This window comes from Eptatretus burgeri, chromosome 10 (genome assembly GCF_056783735.1).
Source record: "Eptatretus burgeri isolate ZD-2024b chromosome 10, Ebu_testis_v1, whole genome shotgun sequence".
In the NCBI taxonomy this organism is placed as follows: domain Eukaryota; kingdom Metazoa; phylum Chordata; class Myxini; order Myxiniformes; family Myxinidae; genus Eptatretus; species Eptatretus burgeri.
Genome location: NC_140970.1, coordinates 88938490 through 88960491, shown reverse-complemented (window position 1 = coordinate 88960491; position 22002 = coordinate 88938490). Strand labels below are relative to the sequence as shown.

The 22002-nt window shown below is 45.4% G+C and overlaps 1 protein-coding gene across 2 annotated transcripts in view; it reads right to left on the bottom strand.

The window, feature by feature from the left end:
• NCSTN (nicastrin) overlaps positions 1–22002 on the bottom strand; it is a 44182-nt gene that overhangs the window by 5953 nt on the left and 16227 nt on the right. For both annotated transcript variants that reach the window (XM_085899268.1, XM_085899270.1), the window contains exons 8-15: positions 20564–20722; positions 20286–20390; positions 19107–19181; positions 17798–17952; positions 13202–13304; positions 9233–9331; positions 9024–9114; positions 5562–5722 (exon numbers count right to left, since the gene is read on the bottom strand). In XM_085899268.1, coding sequence (XP_085755394.1) covers positions 5562–5722; positions 9024–9114; positions 9233–9331; positions 13202–13304; positions 17798–17952; positions 19107–19181; positions 20286–20390; positions 20564–20722 — 948 coding nt within the window. The remainder of the gene's footprint in view (positions 1–5561; positions 5723–9023; positions 9115–9232; positions 9332–13201; positions 13305–17797; positions 17953–19106; positions 19182–20285; positions 20391–20563; positions 20723–22002) is intronic.

The window sequence follows — 22002 nt, the reverse complement described above, 5'->3', positions numbered from 1 at the left end:
TTGGGCCCATTGAGGAATATCACTGGGAGAGTGGTTAGTGATGAAAGTGAGATGGCAGGCTTATTAAACAGGTATTTTTCTTCAAATTTTACACAAGAACAGTCAGGAGAATTGCCAATAGCTGAGAGTATCTATTATGGAGGTGAGGAAGGGCTTTTACAGAAGATCCCGGTTGGAGTGGAGGAAGTGAAGGAACAGCAAGGTAATGAAAGAAGATAAGGCTCCGGGTCCAGATAATATGCACCCGAAAGTATTGATGGAGGTGGCTGAGCAGGGAAGCGAGACGTTAACGGATATTTTCAATAGTTCCCTGGAGTCAGGACAGGTACCGGAGGATTGGAGAGTAGTAAATGTAATACCATTATTTAAGAAAGGATCCAGAGAAGAATTGGGAAACTATAGACCTGTTAGTTTGACTTCAGTTGTGGGGAAGGTGATGGAGACATTAAGGACCAGATGAGGAACCATTTTGAACAAATACAAACTAATTAAAGGTAGTCAGCATGGGTTTACCAAAGGTAGTTCTTGTCTAACAAATCTTTCAGAGTTACATGAAGCAGTGTCTGATTGGGTGGATAAGGGAAAGGCAGTGGACATAGTATATCTCGACTTCAAGAAGGCATTTGATAAGGTACCACTTCGGAGGTTGTTAGCCAAAGTGAGAGCTTGTGGAGTGGCTGGTCAGGTGGCTAATTGGATTGCAAACTGGCTTAGTGGTAGGAAGCAAAGTGGCTGTGAATGGGAGAATGCCTTGCTGGGAGGACGTAAGTAATCGGGTACCTCAAGGATTAGTTACTCAGACCATTACTATTCATGATTTACATCAACGATTTGGATAGTGGGGTAAAGAGTAAGGTTTCCAAATTTGCAAATGACACAAAGCCTGGAGGGAAGGTGGATAGCAGAGGAGGTGGTGAAGAGATACAAGAGAGCATTGATACTTGTTTGGATTGAGCAAAAGATTGGCAGATGGAATTTAACCTGAGCAAGTGTAAGGTGTTGGGGATGGGGAAGAACAATGAAAATAGAGATTACAGGATGCAAGGGGTCATTTTGGAGCGTGTCACACAGGAGAAGGATCTGGGGTGGTAATAGATATGGGAGGTAAGCAAGCAGCACAATGCCAGGCAGCTATAGATAAAGCAAATAGGGTTTCAGGTTGTATTCAGAGGGGGATCATTTATAAATCAAAAGAGGTGGTGTTAACATTGTATCGGAATTTAGTGAGGGCCACATCTAGAATATTGTGTGCAATTTTGGTCACCACTGTTCCGGAAGGACATAGATGCCATAGAGAGGGTTCAGCGCAGGGCTACTAGATTGATCCCGGGCCTAGCTAGCCTCAGCTATGAGGAGCGGCTGAAGGAGACTGGCTTTATACACCAGAAAGGAGGCGGTTACGAGGAGATATGATGGAGATGTTTAAGATAATGAAAGGTATTGATAAACTATTCAACAGAGTAGACAGTGATAGGACCAGGGGCCAGAGCCTGAGAGTAAAGAAGAGGAGAGTTAAGAGGGTAGTAAGGCAGGGGACTTTCACTCAGAGTAGTGATTGCATGGGATGGTCTCCCTGGAAAGGTAGTGGCAGCAGAAAAAGTGGATAAGTTTAAATTAGAATTTGATCAGTACCTGGAAGTTATGGATATAGAGGGGTATGGGGATGTTGACAGGACTTTTAGGTAGTTTGAGCATTCATGGGTGATTGTGTACTGAGTACTGTTGATGGGGGTCTTGTCAAGGAGGGTTGTGTGGTTGATGTGTATTTTTAACAAAGTCCATGCCCCCTCCCCTGAGTGGAAGAAGACAAAAAAAATACAGAAACTACAAAAACTTAAAATAAATAATCAAATAAATAAAAATATAAATTTGCATTTTCTTCTCCGGATCTTGTGTTGATAAATTAGTATGGTCCACGCAGGCATGATGGGCTGAATGGCCTCCACCTGTGTCTGATTTCCTTGTACAACAAAGTTACAGTAAGTACAAATAGTCCTTATTGTCCCGTCCGCCGTGCATCGCGAGGGGCCCGGGTTTTGTAAACGCTTCCGTGTTTCTTCATTTTGTCAGCTTGCATATTGGGATACTTTTTTGTTCACCATTTGCGCTTTTGTCATCGACTCTCAAAAAACCCTTTATTATGAGAATATGGAGAACATTGATGAATAAATTTAACTTTTATTTATTTATTTAATTTCCCGCTGTTGCTTTCATCTCGTTTAGTTTGAGTACAAAGTGACAGGCTTTGCATTTTGAGATGCTTTTGAGTTTTGTTTGTTTGTTTGACTTCTATGCACTCCTGAACTGCTGGATGGAAGCCTACTACATAAAATAAGGCAAATCTTTGTGCGTATGTCAGAAAAATCAGAAGAAAAAAAAAAACATGGCTGGGCCAATTCGCCCCAAAGTTTGCAGGCATGCTCGACTTCTAGAAAGAACGGGCATTACCAGTGAGTTGGGAAATGGTGGTTGCACTCAGGGTGTACCTTGGAAGGTTTGAGGCAGTAAAATAAATTCAGTCTTGGGGTTCTGGAAGGTGGGACGATCCCAATTCTCTCCGTAAATATCTATGGCAAAGCACCACTCTCAGTGCGACAGGGTGTCACAAGCCATTCTGAAATTCACCAATTACGGGGGAATTATCACGCCCGTAATTATAGTTGGAATCCGTGATTCTGGGAATCGCTTGCAAATAAAAATTATAAACATTTGGAAGAAAACAAACATTTAGTTTCCCATCAGCCTGGTGATGGCTTAGTGGTTCGGGTGGCGGCTTGGGATCCGAGGGTCCTGAGTTCAAGCCCCGTAGGCCACTGAATTAATATACACCAGGAGGTTGACTCAGCCTGTCATTTTTCCGAGGTCAGCAAAATGAGTACCAGTGTACTGGTAAGGGGTACACTGCATCAGTGGCATTTCCACGTCCCACCCAATGATGCAACCAGCAGCCACAGGCTGCACTCGATAGAGAGAGTTTCCCATAGTGTGCTGCCTTTTTGGCTGCTCGTTGCATCATTGGTTAGGCCTCAGTCACTTTTGCTCTACGGCGAGGATAAGGCATCCGTGGGCCCTCTGAATTGACAGAAACGTGCGGCGGCCGCAGAGAAAATGAGGTGGCCTTAGGGTGGCCCTACGCCGTTTGGCTATATTTTACAGGTCGTAGGGTCGTCGTGGAATGAAATCGCGGAGTTATAACTTTTTTTTCATTTCTACGCTCACCGTAGCAATTAGACAAGCCAAGCGATGACGTAGATGTGTTCCACGTCGACCGTACATAGGGCGTGCAGTGGGCTTGCGTTTTCCATGCGGCTGCCGTAAGCTCTTCTCAATGAAAAATGCATTTTCCCAACCCCCAAAAAATTACAGCGGCCGCACTATTTACACGGTCGCCGTACGGTGGCCTTGCGGTCTGTGTGACTACCTGAAGGCAACGCAGGGTCGACGCACGGTTCCCCTACGCACGGCCTCTGTGGCAGTCTGCGTCGACCGTGCGCTACCGCTAGAGATCGGAGTATAGTTGTTTGCCTATACACAGTGGTGCCCCCAGAATCCGAATTTAATTCGTTCCTGGAGGCTGTTCGGATTGCAAAAAGTTTGGATTCAAAAAATATTTTCCCAATAAGAAATAATGGAAAGTGAATTAATCCGTTCGTGGACCCAAAGAAAACCCACTTTCAAGACACTTTAAACTGAAATTCCCCATGTTTAAGGTAAAATACGATGAGTTAATGACCTTCGGTGGCGTGTATTGTATGTAAACTGGTACAATCGCCACATCCAAAGGCCCACACAGGCTCGAGCTCCGGCCTGGGTTTCGATCGCTCGCGCACTCTGCGAGAGCGCTGCCCCCAGGGCAGCTCATCAAACATGATGCCCCCAGAACCACAATCACTTTCAAACGCATCGGGCTGACGTAATCATGGATATTAAAAATTACAACTGGTTTTGCTGTGAAATTCAATCCTTGCCCGACAGTCCGTCACACCACGTGATCGGATTGCTTTTTGTTAATAATTAAAACACAAGATGATTAAAAAAACAAACATCACAAATGAAGGTGAAGACACGAGGTAAGGCCTAAGTCACATTTGGCTCGGCAGCTGGAGGGTCCACAAAATGTATGGACACTCGCAATTATAAAGTGGCCGCAGTATTTCCACGGTCACACAATGTAGCAGTCACACGTTTTTATTTTTCGGGTAGCCGCACGGCGTGTTTATAAATTGTGGAGACCGAAAACGTGGGGGTGCCGTAATTTTTTGGGGGGTTGGGAAAATGCATTTTTCATTAAGAAGAGCTTACGGCAGCTGCACGGAAAACACAAGCCCACCGTACGCCCTACGTACGGTCGACGTGGAACACATCTACGTCATAGCTTGGCTTTGTCGAATTGCTACGGCGAGCGTAGAAATGAAAAAAAGTTATAACTCCGCAGTTATAATTCCACGGCGCCCCTACGGCCTGTAAAATATAGCCGAATGGCATAGGGCCACCCTAAGGCCACCTCAGTTTCTCTGCGGCCGCCGCACGTTTCTGTCAATTCAGAGGGCGTACGGCCGCCTTATCCTCACCGTAGAGCAAATGTGACTGAGTACTTCCACCGACTAACTGAATGAACAAAGCGCGAAGATGCGGGTCGAACAGGTGGGGGAGACACGTGAACAAACATGAACGATACGTTTTGTTCGGTTTTTTAGGGCCAAACTTTCTCGAAAAAATGTTTCCTATTCCAATTTGTTCAAACAGCTTGGCGGTTTGGATTCTGGGGGACCACGGTGTATTACAGTTATAGTATATTCAGTTATATATACTGGTATATTTTTATTTCAGTAAAAAAAAGGACTGGTATATATACCCACTCGTTACCGTCCGTCTGGCCGCATGTTCGCCTTAGGCCCCCCTGTGGTCGCCTTGCGGGCACCTTGCATCTGCCTTGAAAATTATATTGCCGCCGCAGGAACGCCCAAAGGTCACCGTGCGACATGAAATCAAAGACCGTACAGCACCCTCACGTTTTCGGTCTCCACAATTTATAAACACGCCGTGCGGCTACCCAAAAAATAAAAACATATGTGACTGCTACATTGTGTGACCGTGGAAATACTGCGGCCGCCGTATAATTGCTAGTGGCCGCAGATTTTGGAGACCCCACGGCCGCCGTGGCAAATGTGACCTAGGCCTTAGGGGCGCAGCTATGCCGCTGGTGCAGTGCCCCTATTTCCAGTATACTGGTGCTCATTTCGCCGGTCTTGGAAGGATGACAGGCTGAGTCAACCCCCCAGTGTTAATTCCTTGGCCAACGGGGCTCAAACTCAGGACCATAGGATCCCAGCCACCACACGAACCACGAAGCCAACAGCAGGCTGCAACATTTAGGTTTCAAAGTTTTATCATCAACAGGAAAAAGCAATCAGTTTTCCTTCTCTAAGTGCCAGAAACAGAAATATCTGAAAAACATCCTTTTGGTCAAATCACATTTCTCCATTGTAATGGCCTTCTGATTGGAGCATGGGCCTAAATTAACGTGTACACCCCACTATCGTAAGTTACTCTCAAGGTACCTCTTGATCCGGTACGTGGTACTTGACGGGATCTTTGCATGCGGTTTCATTTAAAGACACACGTTTTCCCGTCAGGTTCGACATGACCATGTAGAGAAGGCGGGTCAAGGGGTTCATGGAGATGAACGCCACCCCGACATATGTGCTGAGGGCGTGTTCAACTGCAAAAAAAGAAATAAAACATTCACGTACAAATTGCTTTAGCAACTGGAATTACAATTCCATACATCGTAAAAGGAATGGTACACATTGATGGTCATCATCACCATTCACATCAATCCCTCGGCCGATCTGTTCAAATATTGTTTTGTTTGTTCTGCAGAGTTCCTGATTCGTGTGCATAGACCATACCAATGCTTCGTTTGCCATCGCTATCAAGCGCCATCATTTGTCACAAGTCCTCAAAACATCCATACAAGCCACGAGACGCACTTTTTAAGGCACAATTCCCTCAATGACATCATCAGGCTGTTCCTACTTGGGCAAGGAAAGGGTTTTTTTTTTAACAGTGAAGGGAAAGGAAACTTATTATTATTATTATTATTGTTATTATTATTATTATTATTTTTGACGGTTTAAGGGTTTGAGGAAAACCTTGAGATTTCTCCACGTGGGCTGCAGCTTCAGCTAATCCCACGACACATTTTGCATTTAACGACAATATTCCCAATAATTTTTAACGCCAACACAATGTCACCGGAGCACTCATATCTTCCAATTCAACATGCTCCCCTTCATAAAGCCAACTTCGGATACAGCTAATCTCAAATAAAATTGCTCTGAGACTACATCTGGAACCGTCTCAAAGATGACCTCCGTTCGACCAAAATGAATTGGGAGAGAGCAGACGCAAAATCAGAGTTTGCTTTATTGATTCAAGGATCATGTTGGAGCTTGTCTATCCAGGGTGTCCCACGTGAGGCTGAAAGATTTATATTTTAAATAACTCTCACAATAAGATTCCAAAATGCGAAGCAAAAGATTCAAAGGTCCAGAGCTTGCTTATTTTTCTCCTTTCACAGATAGATGAAACCACAAACACTCGGATTCAAAGCTGCTGAAATAGGACTGAAATCCAAAGCTGTTGCAGTGGTTTGAACGGATTCACTCAAAAGGTTTGTTCAGTATTGATTCAGACATATGAATGCAGCAAGACCCAGGTTGGCACCAACCAAAAACACAGATTGCAAACTTCATTGTGATGCCATCAAACTTGGCTTGCCATTTCCACGGCGCAGGCCTCAGGCCAAGTGCGGAAGTCTTTGGAACTTCTGTAATATCTCCTACTCCAAAATAAGTTGGCATAGCAGCATGTTTGCAGCTGAACATAAACCAAGAGTTCAGTGCAGAGCACTTTGAAAGAAGCTAAATTTGCATCCTTACAAGTATCTTACTATAATTCACCGTCCGTCCGTCTGTCTGTCTGTCTGTTCCCCGGTACTGCAAAAACGGCTGAACCGATCGCAACCATTTTTTGGGTGTGTAATCCTGGGACCCCTTGGAGTAAAATAGGCATAAATATAATAACATGACCCCCTTGACGGCTCCTGTAGGGAGCGGGTGATTCTTGTCCTTCAAATTACAAAGGGGGATCAAGCTGTTGACATGTAATTTGCTCATGACAAGTTGGAGGTAATTGAACAAGAAGAAACTATTCTTTATTGTGTCTTGTTCAGTGAAGAAGCAAGCTTTACTTCTGCCACATTACTTACTGCCTGAAAAGTGCTCGACTACCACTAATGAGTAAGTCTTCTTCAAATATGTGCACTGCTTTGGATGGTAAATGGTCTCAATTTCATCATGTACATGCACAAAGAGAAAAATGATCCAGGAGGAAAACACAATTAACAAGAAAGAGCAATCAGCGATTGCAGACCCTCAGCAGGACTTGTTTTGTGTGGTGTATTTTGTGTGGCAAATAAATGGAAGGATGTACTCAATGAAAGGTCTGAATGATCTAGTTGTAAATGTATAAACGTCTAAAGGTATAAAAGTCTTAAGGTGGAAAGGTCTGAACGGGTCATAAAAGGTCGAAGGGATCTAAAGAGTGTAATTTTAGGTCTAAAGGGTTGGAATTGTCTGAAGGGGTCTAAAAATGTCAAAAAGGGTCTTCAGGTAAAGAGTTTCAAAGGTGTGAAGGTTTAAAGGGTTGAAAGGAGTCTAAGGATCTTCGGGCTTCTGAAGGGTCTAATAAGATCTAAAGGGTCTTCGAGATCTCAGGGTTCTAAAGGGTGTAACGAGGTCTTTTAGGTCTTATGGATCCTTGGGTTGTAAAGGGTCTGAAGGGTTTAGAGGTCTTAGAGTTCTTAAGTGTTAAATGTAATTCGTACACATACTCATGTTCTGTGCGGACAAACAGACAAAACAAACAAAGAAACAAATGGACCCAAAGGCCCCTCTCCTCTGGCGAGGGCAACTAGAGTGGCACTCGATGGAGTGCACACCTCCACCATGCTGAACAGTTTACGTTTTTCATCCCACTGATAGGCCGGATCTGGATCCGGACCTGAACCAAAAGCTAATCGGCTTGTTCTTGTTACTGAACCAACTCATCCACCAAGTTCTCCTATAACTAGTCCACAACTTTTTGAGAAATCATGCTTGATGTCGTTTTTGGCCACATCTCTCAATGGTGAAGAATTGCTTTAAAAATTGTGGTATCCGGATCCGGATCTTCACCAAAATCTCATCATGTCGTCCTTGTCAAACACCCAACCTCTCCATCTAATTTCGTCCGAATCTGTATACAACTTTTTGAGATATCCTGTTCACAGACAGACAGACAGACAGACAGACAGACAGACAGATGGGTGAAAACAAAACCAGTCCACATCCATTCATTCTGTCCACATTCAGTGTTGGAGGTAAAAGTGAAATGCGATACTGTAGTTTAAATCGATCAAATCTTCCTGAAATTGGAATATCTTTGTGAAAACTATTTGAAATATGAAAATCGTTCATAGTCTTCACTGGGTTACCCTGCATACAAGCAGGACAAGGACAATTGGGGACATCAGTATATCTTTCGGTGAAGAATTCAAAATTTTTTTACACACACGCACACAACTAATAATTATTTTGTTGATTGAAGATATCTTCAAAAGTAAAAGTTGATGCATCTTGGATATTGTATCAATTTTAGTAAAACTTTTTGAACTCCTGTAACATACAAATTACAAGGACGTTCTTAGACAATGGACAAATCAGAGTACAGTACTTCAGATTTCAACCTGGGGATCCCAAGACGCTGAACAATGTGTTCGGAAAAAATAGAAAACAATTCAACCAAAGGGTTCCACCTAACTACGGCGCTGCCCAAATAGAATGTGAAGGGGATTGTATAGCAATGTTGAGATGAAGAGGAGAAAAAAAAAAAAAAAGAGATTGAATGTTAAAGGAAAAGAGAAGCATCTCTTGCTGTTTCGACCTCCATGAGCACTCTCCAAAAAATTCCCAACATACCTATCAGACTTTTGTCTGCATCTTTGTCCAGGAGGCTGCGTATCCAAGAGTTGTTGGTTTTAACCAGGAACGAGTACAGGAGGCGTGCGACCTGAGCATGGCAATCCACAACCAAATCATGCCAATCTCAGGTGAGGAAACTGTTGACATAAATACAAACACTAAATTTTTTTTAAAGATTCAAAAACATAAATAAGGTGATTACTCACCGTAATATTGCTGGCTGTCACGTTGTGATCACCACTTTTCGACCTTGCAGCTTTCATGTAAAGTGTCTGTGCCACTCCTGTGGCAATCCTCGTGAGATTCTGACCGGAGGTGAGGGGTGGGAAGGAAGGACGAGGGGGAGGAGGGTAAAGGTTAAGGACGTGATTAACTGGCTTGCTGTTTCCAAACAGAAAGCCGTGCTGTGATGGTGGGACGCATGCTTGGGCCGGGAGGTGGGAGGGGAGGGAGGAAGGGGAGGGGGGACATGTTTAGTTGAACTACACAATTTTTTAATAGTGTACTGAAGAAATTAAACAGCTACTTTGTCTTCTTCTTTAACGGCCACAATTATTCCCACATTCATGTGGGGTTGGCCGGGGGAAGTTTGGTCCAAGTCTTTCATGAACCGACTGGCCAGGCCTGATGTGCGAATAAAGGTTAGAGGGGGAATTTGGAATTTGTGATGGAGACTGTGGGATCATTAATTTCCACCAACTAATACCAGCAGGCATGACACCAGTTTAACGTCCATCCGAGGGATGGCACACACATTGATGTGCCAGTAAAACACCGGCATGACAGTTTATAGCTGTGTAGGGATTCAAACTCAGAGGCCAGTGTGCGTACCTCTAGGTCCGAGGCCATCCTGCCAGCCCAAAAGTAAAAAGCTACCTGTTCGCATTTTAACAAGTGTTGACATTTTGATTCGCTTCCAATTGTTATGAATTCACTTCCATCTGAACCAGGATGGCATGATTGTTAAAATCCAAATTGAACTTCAATGGAGCCAATATTGGCAGCAGAGAAAAGGAATAATATAAGAACTAGAACGGCACTCGGTAGAACAGTTTACGTTTTGTACCTCACAAATAGAACGGATCTAGATCCGGACCTAAACCAAAATCCAATCGACTTGTACTTGTCACCTACCCAACTCATTCACCATGTTATGTCATAACTCATTCACAACTTTTTGAGATAACATGCCATATATAGTTTTTGGCCCCCATCTCTCAATGGTGAAGAATCACATGAAGGATTAAAAAAAAAAAAAATTCTCATCCAGATCCAGATCTGGATCTTCACCAATAACCTGTCCACCAGGTTTCGTCCGAATCCGTCCATAACTTTTTGAGATATCTTGCTCACAGACAAACAGACGGGTGAAAAGAGAACCACCGTCCACTTTCAAAGGAAATGGAAATGACTGGTTTTGATCTTGAGCTTCCATTTGGAGTGCCGACTGGTTTTGAGGGATCCCGAGATCTTGAGCTTCCGTTTCTTGTTCCGGTTTCAATCGATAGGTTTGCCGCTCATTAAGGCAGAATGCGATATATTAAAATTTTATGCCTCCGCTGAAGAAGTCGCCAGAGGCATTATGTTTTCGGTTTGTCCGTATGTCCGTCCATGCTAATTTTCTCCCTTTTCTCTGCAACTGCTTATCTGATTGACACAAAGTTTTCACCGTAGGTGTGACAACTCATATAGAATGTTTTAATGATAATTCTGATGCCGTAGATCACATGGTGTGGCAGCCATGTTGGAAAAAAGGAAAAACTTTGGACTTCCATCTCCAAAACCATTCCATGGAAAAAAAAATGAAACCTTGGATGTGTCAAGTACTTTCCATGAGAAAAAGTGATTTTTTTTTTGATGACGTCAGAGGTGGCTTCGTTATGATGTCTTAATTGCACACATCAAACGCTTTATCTCATCAGTATGAAAAATTTCGAGGGTCAACTCAGGATAAATTGTTTCGGGGGGGGGGGGGTGGAAAAAAAATTGATGTCATCAGTCACGTGGTTTGGTAGACGTATCTTCTTTCAACATAAAAACCTTCAAAAATCTTGTTCTCCGAAACGGCTGAACAGATCGAGGCAAAACTTTACAGGTATGATCGCCGATCCATGAGGAATAAAAAGGTCTTGTCATCACCTATGATGATGATGACCATCACCTATAAAACCACCTATGATGTCATCGGTCACGTGGTTTGGCAGCTATGATTTTATTGAAGAATAAACATTGTAAAATCCTCTTCTCCAGAACAGCTTGACAGATCAAGGGGAACTTCACTCACATGTTCCCCATGCCTCGGGGATAACAGGGTGTTCACAAATAATTAATAGGTCACATGGTCTGGCAGCAATATCGGATTGAACGAAAAATCTTTAAAAAAATTATTTCTAACTAGTACGTGCCCGTAAAAAAAATAATAACAATAAAAAAATTAATAAATAAATATTCAAACCGCGAGCAAGAAACAACAACCACACAGGCCGTTTCTTCGCTCTCGCGTGCCCGTACGTGCGTGGCCCGGAAGTTCGCATATTATTTGCAGTTATGATTATTTGCAATATACTTTTAATGCCCAAATATTCAATTAGCGCCAACGTGTTTTGCCTTTTCACAATGTCATCGCAAGGAAAAACAAAAAGAGAAGAGAAGAGGAAAAAAAATTACTTCCTGGTTCGGAGCATACCAGCACTCTGATGTTACCGAAATTTATGCACCGTCTAATATGAAAATGATCATAACTTGGGGCATTGTGTTTATCTATAAATGCGCATAAGAAATCGAGAAATTATTAAAAGACACGAAGTCATCACTCTCCAGAAGCCCGTACGTTGTAACCCGTAATGGGGAACGCGGATGAGCTTCCCTTCCCCATCGGCCACGCCCACGCAACGTGTCTTGTCATTGGTTTGGTAAATAAATGGCCATAACTTGGGAGGCACTTGTCCGATTAATATCAAACCTTGAAAAGGCACATCCTCAGGTCCCCAGCAATATATCTGGCAAGTTTCAATTAGATCGGACCAGTGGTTGTCGAGAAACAGCGGTCACACACACACACACACACACACACACACACACACACACACACACACACACACACACACACACACACACACACACACACACACACACACACACACACACACACACACACACACACACACACACACACACACACACACACACACACACACACACACACAGCTGGAATTATAGATAGGTGAACCGCTTCATGAGGCAAAGTGAAACATCACAGTTATGATCTCGTAGTCATAGGGCATATTATGTTTCAAATTTAAACCTGATCGAACACATGGTCTGGCAGCCAGAATTATTTAATATTTTGAATCTGAATTCTGGGATTTTAATTCAAACTTAGTACAAGTATGTGTAATGATGTAATAATGTGGGTGGCGGCATATCTGTCGACGGCGCAACGTCGAAGAGTGCTGTTGTAGTTATTAATATTTTTTGTATTTGTCATGATTTTGGGTCAGATGTGGTGCATTCAATATTGCTTAAGGGTGTATCACGAGTCAGAGGCCTACACCTAATTTTCGTTCAATCTGTTCGCAAATCTGTTCGCAAACTCCTCAGCTACCCTCTCATCCTTGAGCTTGCCGACATCCACCCTCGGCTGGGATGGAACCATTCTCCTGGCTTTAATTCGAGGATAATAAAAAGCTTTAATAGATGACTTATTTTTAAAAGATGTTGGCTGAGAATGAAAGTGTCAGGTCAGGTCAGGTCTGGGAGCCAGCGCCGGAGCAGCGCGTTGCTGCGTCCACTTTCCGCCGGTATTCCAGGGACCTCCGTCTGGCCATCCCATCTCCTTGAGATGCCGATCAACCTGCTGCAACCACGAGGCACGTGGGTCGGCCCATTGGCCTCCACATGAAAGTGTGTCCCACTGATATGCAACAAAAGCTTGGGAAGAACACTGGATGTAAAAATCGATTGGGGGGCAAGCATGCCCAACGATAACTCCACTTGAACATAACTGCAGTTTAATTTCAGACAATCAAAACAAATATCAAACGATCTTACTCAGCATACTTTTGCCTTTCTGGTTGATGACATATCCCAATTTGTTTTATTGAGCAGAGGGCAGCAAGTGAGATGCAAAAACGAGATGGTGGTGTGAGTTATGTCGGGACAAGATGAGCACTTACCGCAGCCAAAGGACCAACATAATTGAGTGCCTTCTCCGTATCAAGTGAGGAAGGATATTCAAGATCCAGGTTTGAAACGGTGTCGAGAACACTCTGGTAATATCTGGAAAAGCCGATTTCATTTGTGGTTACAAAGCTGACACAAACTGATATGAATAGGAATATGGCATGACTGGATAAGATGTAACATGTGTACGATACTGGTTTTTCTCATCCTTGACTTTATCTGAAACAGTCAAACAAAGAAACCATCCAGTCCAACAGACCTTTGTCATATGCACATATTTTACTTCATCAATCCCTTAGCTGATATAGCTTGTATACGATTTTTTTATACATCGTCTACACTCGTGGACATATAACAGGACAGGGCACAACGTAGCAAAGGGAACAGCAGGATAAAGGGGAAACATCAACAGCAGGCAGGGTGGAAGGAGAAAGTAGATGGAGATGGACAAACAAGGGATGCAGGCAATGATAAGGGGTAAGGGAGAACGCAAGGGGTGGGCAAGATGCATACATTGGCTAAATTTTGGGAGGGTGAGGGGGGGTGGTGGTTTAATGGGTGGAGAAAACATGGTTTTGGATGGGAAATGACTTGAGATGGTGGTGAACAGCTGTCTTGAAGATCTGGAGGGAAGAATGAGATTGAAGAGTGTGGAAAGGTGGTTCCACACGCAAGAAAAAAAAAGGAATAAATGAGTAGAGGTGAGCAGTGCTTCTGGATTTAGGCAGTTTCACGAGGAGGGGGTTGCTGGTGGACCAGGTGCGTCCTGTAAAACCTGGGGGGGGAAGGGACAGAGCATGGAGAGGGCAGAGGGTGGAAGACCAGAAATTAGGAGGAAGAAAACAGAGAGACCACCAACCTGTCAGTGATGGCGAAGTTATCGGCCAAGAGACTCAGCTTCATAGCGAGAGATTCCAATGATCTTGAAAGCCTTGGTTTCCAAGGCATTGAGCTGAGCAAGATGCGAGTCAGGGGAGCAAGCAAAGAGGGTAGAGCAGTACTACATAAAGCTGTGGATGAAAGCCTTGTTGGTGGATAGGAGCTCACGTGTGCCAAGGCAGGACTTTACACGATGGAGGATGCCCAGTCGGAATTTGACTTTGGAGGCCAACTTTGAAATGTGTCTTGCCCAAGAGAGATCATGGCTGAGATGAGACCCAAGAGTTTGAGTGACCGAACCACCATGTGTGAGAGTTGATGAGAAATTTGACAGGAGGGTTTGTGGTATGGTCCTTTCAGAAAGAGAGAGTCAGTGTGTAGGATTTCTCAGGATTGAAAGACATATTCCAATGTTTGACCAGTTTGTGATTTTGTCAAGGTCTGAGGAGAAGGAAGAGGCTGTTGCTTGTCTGTCAAAAGGATGAGGGATGCCACGGCAGACAGTAGTCATCAGCAAAGAGATAAAGTGGATTTTCCAGTCAGTCAGATTGTTGATGAAGATTGGTAATAATATGGGGCCCAGAACACTGCCTTGGGGGAAACCACAGCCTTGACAGGGAGAGGATAAGAAAGGGTTCCGTTGAGAGCCACACGGTGCCTATGAGAGTGGAGAAAGTCAATAATACAAGAGTGGATTTGGCATTGGACGCCATTGGACATCATGGGGAGACAGTTTGGAGAGCCAGGCAGGATGCCAGACTGCATCGAAAGCTCGAAATGTGTTCAGAGACGGCCCCGATCTCGTGTCTGATATTGAGGGCCTCCATACATTGTTGGGATAGCAGACGCAGCATGTCCAAGGAAGAGTGACCAGGAATGAAACATAATTGATGATCTGAGATGAGGGAAACCGAGAGGGGGAGGAGACAAGGAGAAAGATGGGAAACCGAGAGCAGCAGGCACGGGGCGGGACGAGGCGCAGGCAGGCACGGGGCGGGACGAGGCGCAGGCAGGCACGGGGCGGGACGAGGCGCAAGCAGGCACGGGGCGGGACGAGGCGCAAGCAGGCACGGGGCGGGACGAGGCGCAAGCAGGCACGGGGCGGGACGAGGCGCAAGCAGGCACGGGGCGGGACGAGGCGCAAGCAGGCACGGGGCGGGACGAGGCGCAAGCAGGCACGGGGCGGGACGAGGCGCAAGCAGGCACGGGGCGGGACGAGGCGCAAGCAGGCACGGGGCGGGACGAGGCGCAAGCAGGCACGGGGCGGGACGAGGCGCAAGCAGGCACGGGGCGGGACGAGGCGCAAGCAGGCACGGGGCGGGACGAGGCGCAAGCAGGCACGGGGCGGGACGAGGCGCAAGCAGGCACGGGGCGGGACGAGGCGCAAGCAGGCACGGGGCGGGACGAGGCGCAAGCAGGCACGGGGCGGGACGAGGCGCAAGCAGGCACGGGGCGGGGCGGGACGAGGCGCAAGCAGGCACGGGGCGGGACGAGGCGCAAGCAGGCACGGGGCGGGACGAGGCGCAAGCAGGCACGGGGCGGGACGAGGCGCAAGCAGGCACGGGGCGGGACGAGGCGCAAGCAGGCACGGGGCGGGACGAGGCGCAAGCAGGCACGGGGCGGGACGAGGCGCAAGCAGGCCCGGGGCAGGGAGCAAGCAGGCACGGGGCGGGACGAGGCGGAAGCAGGCACGAGGCGGGACAAGAGGGAAGCAAGCATGGGGCGGGACACCGCTCGCTCCGCTCATTGAGCAAACATGGCTCTCAAATGAAAGACCAGTGCCAGAGATGCACTGACCGCAATGAGGCAGAAGAAAGATGAGCCTGAGCAACAAAGTGGAGCTGCTGGACCAGCTTTTGAGAGGAGAGAGTGTGGCCTCTGTGGGTAGACTGTATGGAGTAAAAAAAATCCACCGTTCCCTACATATGGAAGAACAAGAAGGCGATCTGAGAAAGTGTTGCGGCAAGCGCTGTACCGAGCACCCGTGGTCCGGGATGTCCAAATAGAAAGGATGGAGAAGGCTCTCAACGTTTGGATGGAGGACAACTCACAGAAGAACATGCCCAAATGGACCTCTCATCTGCGCAAAGGCGATACGTATGTACACGTATCTGGCTGGCGTGAGCAAGAGTGATGCGTGTACGAGCGGCTCCAGTCCATTCCAAGTGAGCAGGTGATGGTGTGACCACTTAAAGAAGCAATATGGTCTTCGCAACATCAAACTGTCAGGCGAGCGTGCCTCTGCGGACCAGGAGGCGGCCAAAACGTTCCCTGCTCAACTCGCGCAGCTCATCAAGGAGAAGGGGTTCCTGCCAGAGCAAGTGTTCAATGCTGACGAGACCGGCCTGCTTTGGAAAAACATGCCAATGTGAACTTTTATCTCGAAGCGTGAGGGAAAATCATCAGGGTTTAAGGTCGCAAAAGGAGCAGATGTCTCTTCTTTTCTTCTCTGCACAAACGCAAAAGAGGACTGTGTGACAAAGCTCATGATGTTGTACCATTCCCTGAACCCACGTGCTCTCAAGGGCAAGAACAAACACACGTTGCCCGTGTTTTGGAGGACCAATAGGAAGGCTTGGGTAACGGCAGAAATTTTCATGGACTGGTTCCATTACTGTTTCGTCCTTTAGGTGGAGAGGTACCTGGCAGAAAAATAAAATAACACAACAACAAAAAAACCTTGCCTTAAACTTAAAGGTTCTCCTGGTCATTCATGACGCTCCTGGCCACCACGGGGACCTGAAGGTGACTCACCTCAATATCAAGGTGATCTTCCTGCCACCCAACACCACCTCCCTGGTCCAGCCGCTCAATCAAGGTGTAACCTCCACTTTCAAAACACATACCTGCCACATTTTGGATTTAATTGACTGATCCGGAACTCACTGTCAGGCAATGTTGGAAAGACTTCAACATAGCCCACTGCATCGGTGCCATCAAAGAGTCGCTGGATGAGGTGAGAGATGCTGGACGAGGTCCACCATCAATGCCTGCTGGCAAAACCTGTGGCCACAGGCAATGAATTCCTTTACAGGCTTTCCCGCCAACACGGAGGAGAGGCATGAAATTGCCGGTTGGCATGGCAGGTGGGAGGGGAAGGCTTTGATGACATGGAGCCTGAGGGGTTGGATGATCTTATTGCCCTGCATGCCAAGGGAGGAGTTAGATGCCATTACCGAGGTCTTCAAGGAGGAGGAGGAGGCAGGCAGTGATGAAGAGGAAAGGGTGTCGAGGTCCAACATCATGGTCAAGTACCTGGTTGAGATTCTGCAGCACATGTGGGCAATTGCCGAAAGGCTGCAAGACGCCAATCCGGTCATGGAGCATTACCTCAAGTTCAAGAGGGGGTTGGATGGCATGATGCTCCCATCCAAGGAGCTATATTAGAAGCCTGCAGCAATTTGCCAGGCAGCTCTTGATCATGCTTTTATTTTTTTTTTTTTCGACATTCACATCATTTTCCAGGAACATATCCCCCACTAATGTCAGAGTCCAACACAACATACAATAAGTTGACCGTTGTACACTCGAGCACAGACTACCTTCCGTGTTTGTGCCTTTTTGATTGTCCGAGTGTTATATGCACGCAGAGTAGCAATATCTCAATATTCCAATGTTGCTTACAAGTACAAGTCAGGATCAAGAGAAAGGATGGTCAACTCGATCTCAAAGTCAACAAATGTCAATGTGTTGCAAAAATGGTTACACACTTGTTCTGAAAGGCGTTTTGGTAATCGGAGAGCAGCACACCCGACAGGTTGCGGTACTTGAGGAACTGTTGCAGGGAGGCTGGAGGAAGTTTACGCTTCTCATCTCGAGACACGTTCAGTCCAGCATTTTTCAGCAGGGTCACCAGCTCTTCAGTCTGCAGCACCACAAGTACAGTCCTTGGTCAAATGTACCAGTGTATATTCAGGACCACAGTGAAAATTAAGTAATCTTTGGAAGTAGAATACAAAATGGCAGAATTTTCAGTTCCCCCACTCTCACTTGTGTGCAATATTTAGACAGGGCCCGATGTGTATTTGTGTGTTCACGCACGCACACATATCTATATTGTTGTTCTTTCATGTTCCATCCATCTAGTACAGAGCTAAATATCATTTTCAAAAAGAAGAAATAAAATAAACGATTTTTCTCGAATCGTACACATGACAATGACATGTTCCTGTCAGTTGAGTTTTATTTCTTTTTTTCTAAATCATATCAGTCAGAATCATTTATTTCTGTTAGATAATTGCAGGACGGTAGCAGCTGGCTTGAACAGCTACCATAGGCCAGCCATTGCTGTTCCGCCTACTTGCCCTCCATTATTGAGCTCATCGGCTGGGTTCAACATGCACAACACAGCAAAGAATGGCTGCATTTGTTACGTGAGATATTATTTCTGTGCTATAACAAGCGAGTTTCTTCTTGTATTAATATTGATACTACTTCTTTTAGAATTTAGATAAAGCGGCTCCACATGCCTACGGGTTTGCAAGGTTGCTTAGAGTGTGGCTGTGCTGCTGATGCAATGTCCCCTGTAGGGTATCGCAGGAATTTGGCCAGGGTCACCACGATAACTTGTCTCATCTTCAAGAAGGACACCGTGGGATCGTTACCATCCAGTAGCTTATGCCAGCAGATGGGTCGCCCAGGTTAACATCCATTCGAGGGACGGCACACAAATTTATGTCTCGCCCTGCCTGCGAAACGCAAGCATGAAATTTTATAGGTTGGTCAGGATCCGAACCTAGGCTAAACGGCTCAGAAGCAAGTACACATACTTCTCGGGCCAAGGCTATCCTGCCAGCCCAATATTGATACTCGAAGTTTAGTATAAGTAATGCAGTTTGAAACTCACAGTGATGACAAGGAAAACAAGCATTCAAGTCACAATATCATGAGGCAAATACTACCCCTCCTCCTTGGTGTCGATGCCCCCTCCCCCACTACCCTTTTTTTTCATATCAGTATTTACCTTCATGCATTAATTTCATTTGCACAGTTTTTACTTCTAATATTAGTTGCTCTTACCCCATTATTTACACTCGGATCCACGTTGGAAATGGGGTCAGTGTGTGCCCACAAATCACCCACAGGACGAGAAACCTAGAAATGAGAAAGAGGATACAACAATCCAAAAGTATTGCAAACCCATTAGGCCTTGATGCAGCAAAGAATAATATTTACCTGAAGATTAAAAGGATTTTTTTTTCCCGAATTCTCAAATGCCTTTCAAGAACCCGGATATGAATCCTCTTGCAGCAAAGTTTTATTTGCCTTTGTTCACAAAGCAAAGTTGGGAAGATACATTCTGCCTCGTCTATCTATGATTATAATCTGTGAAACATCATTTAAAGCGTGCATCAGAAAATTAGCTGTCAATGTTTTCTACATTCTAACCTGCAATTGGCGGGAGCAATCAATCAAACCTCCCTTCCCCTCTTCCTCAAGCTGCTACGAGGATGAAACGCATTAAATTTTTTTTAATAATGATCACAAGATGAATTGTCTCACCTCGAAAAACAAGCTGTCTTCTACCGTCTCCTCTCCGGTCTTGCCCCCCCCCCACCTGCTGTGTCTGCGATTTGCCCCCACCATATTTCCACAGGGCGCTCAAGGTCAGCCAACAACCCCCTTCTGGTAAAACTACCAAAATCATGAATCACTGCTCATCTTCACTCTTTCATTCCTCTTTTTCCCCACCTTTGGAATAAACTCCCTCACTCTATTCAATCCCATTCTTCCCTCCAGGCCTTCAAAACAGCTGTTCACCACCCAAATCCTTGATCTTTTCTACCCCCGTTAATCCGCCACAAATCCAACTCCTTCAAATTCCCTGCTTTCCTTCCTGAAAGTCCCTGTAATGTCCATCTTGTATTCCCCATGTTCCCCCACCCCATCCCTCTCCCTTACACAGATCTCCTAACGTCTCTGTTCACCTCTGTTTTGTCCTTCCCACTCCGGCCCCTCTTGTCTCATGCTCCCCCTTGCTGTGCATTGTGTGTTAGCTCTCATACGAGCCTCAAGAAGGTATACAAAAACTAAAAAATAAAAATAATTTTAAAAAAAAAACTGTATAAACAAACTCCACTTGTGCTATATGTTCCGCTCAAGCCAAGAAGCTGGATAACAATCGTTTGCATTACTCAGCAGAATCCTCAAAGTCGACATATATTGTGCAGACCCCTAAACTCAAAATGAAGTGCTCACCTGTCCAATCTCCAGCACAGAATCCACCTCCTCCAGAGTAAAAAAGGATCGATTCTGGAGCATGTCAAACACCAAACGAGAACTGCCAATGTAGTCGAAGGCTTCCTAGAGAAAGAACACATCAACGTATTATTCATTATTCTGATTACAGCAAATTCAATCGAGCATTACCCTGGCCAACAATCCCTATCCCCCCCAACTCCCCCCACATCCCTATCCCCCCAACTCCCCCCACATCCCTTACACCCCCACCCCTGCCCCCTGCCCAAAACACGTACTCCCTGAAAAAATGTGAAGGCGATGTTCTTCTCAAGTAGATTTATATCTGCGATGGGCAGTTTCGCTAGTGCTTCAGCAGCAGCCAACAGAGTTATGAATGAGGTGACAACACTCCCAGCACCAGGTGAACGGTCCCAGAAAAAAGAACGACTGTCCAGCTGCCAACACGCAGATATCCCAGTCAACTCCGTTTGGGTTTTCAGAACATCCATTTACACGTACACACCTTCCTTTGTTCAACGGAAATAACCGATCCACGGCCAGTCCACTAAAAAAATAACATCGTGTGCTTCAAAATAAAGCACCCCCTGTTGACTATGACTGAACGCTGCAGGAATACATTCCCAGGAAGATAGCTCAAAGAAAGTTCACTACCAAAGAGTTATCATAGCACCTGTTTTCACTCTGAACATCTTTCAATATCAACTTTGCTTTCTTCGTTAAAAAAAACCTCAAGACAATTTAACCTCAATCTGGGTGTGCGCTGCCGCTCGCCACGTCGCCACAGGTCGCCTCTTACCTGCGGCTAATATTTTAAACCACCCATTAGCCACTGTGGCCAATCCATGTTTTAGTGGTTTTTTATTTTTTTTTTACCAGTTTTAGACGAATTTTGGGTGATTTTAGCACAGAATTCCACCTTCGTTGAGACAGCCGCCATTTTGTACGTTTTGATTACGGGAATCACGCGTGATTTCGTACAAGCTTATATATATATACTAACTTTAGTAGTTTTAAACTAGTTTCTAGTTTAAAAAAAAAAAATATTCGATCAAAATTAAGCATGATTCCCATGATTCTCGTCTCAAATTTTTCTTTTAATTTTTTCGAAAAAAAAATCCCCCCCCCCCCCCCGGAATGATTCGGCGCTACTCGGCGCTACATGCTTCATTGGGTCAGTGGTTGCCAGGTGAGTTTTGACACAATCAGTAGTAGTACCTGTAGTGGAACGAATTTGTTTGGATGAGAGAGTTTGTTTGGATAAGTGAGTTTGATGGGTGACTTTGGTTGGTTGGATGAGTGAAGTTGATGGGTGAGATTGGTTGTACGAGTGAGTTTGATGGGTGACTTTGGTTGGTTGGATGAGTGAAGTTGATGGGTGAGATTGGTTGGATGAGTGAGTTTGATGGGTGACTTTGGTTGGTTGGATGAGTGAAGTTGATGGGTGAGATTGGTTGTACGAGTGAGTTTGATGGGTGACTTTGGTTGGTTGGATGAGTGAAGTTGATGGGTGAGATTGGTTGGATGAGTGAGTTTGATGGGTGACTTTGGTTGGTTGGATGAGTGAAGTTGATGGGTGAGATGGGTTGGATGAGTGAGTTTGATGGGTGACTTTGGTTGGTTGGATGAGTGAAGTTGATGGGTGAGATTCGTTGTACGAGTGAGTTTGATGGGTGACTTTGGTTGGTTGGATGAGTGAAGTTGATGGGTGAGATTG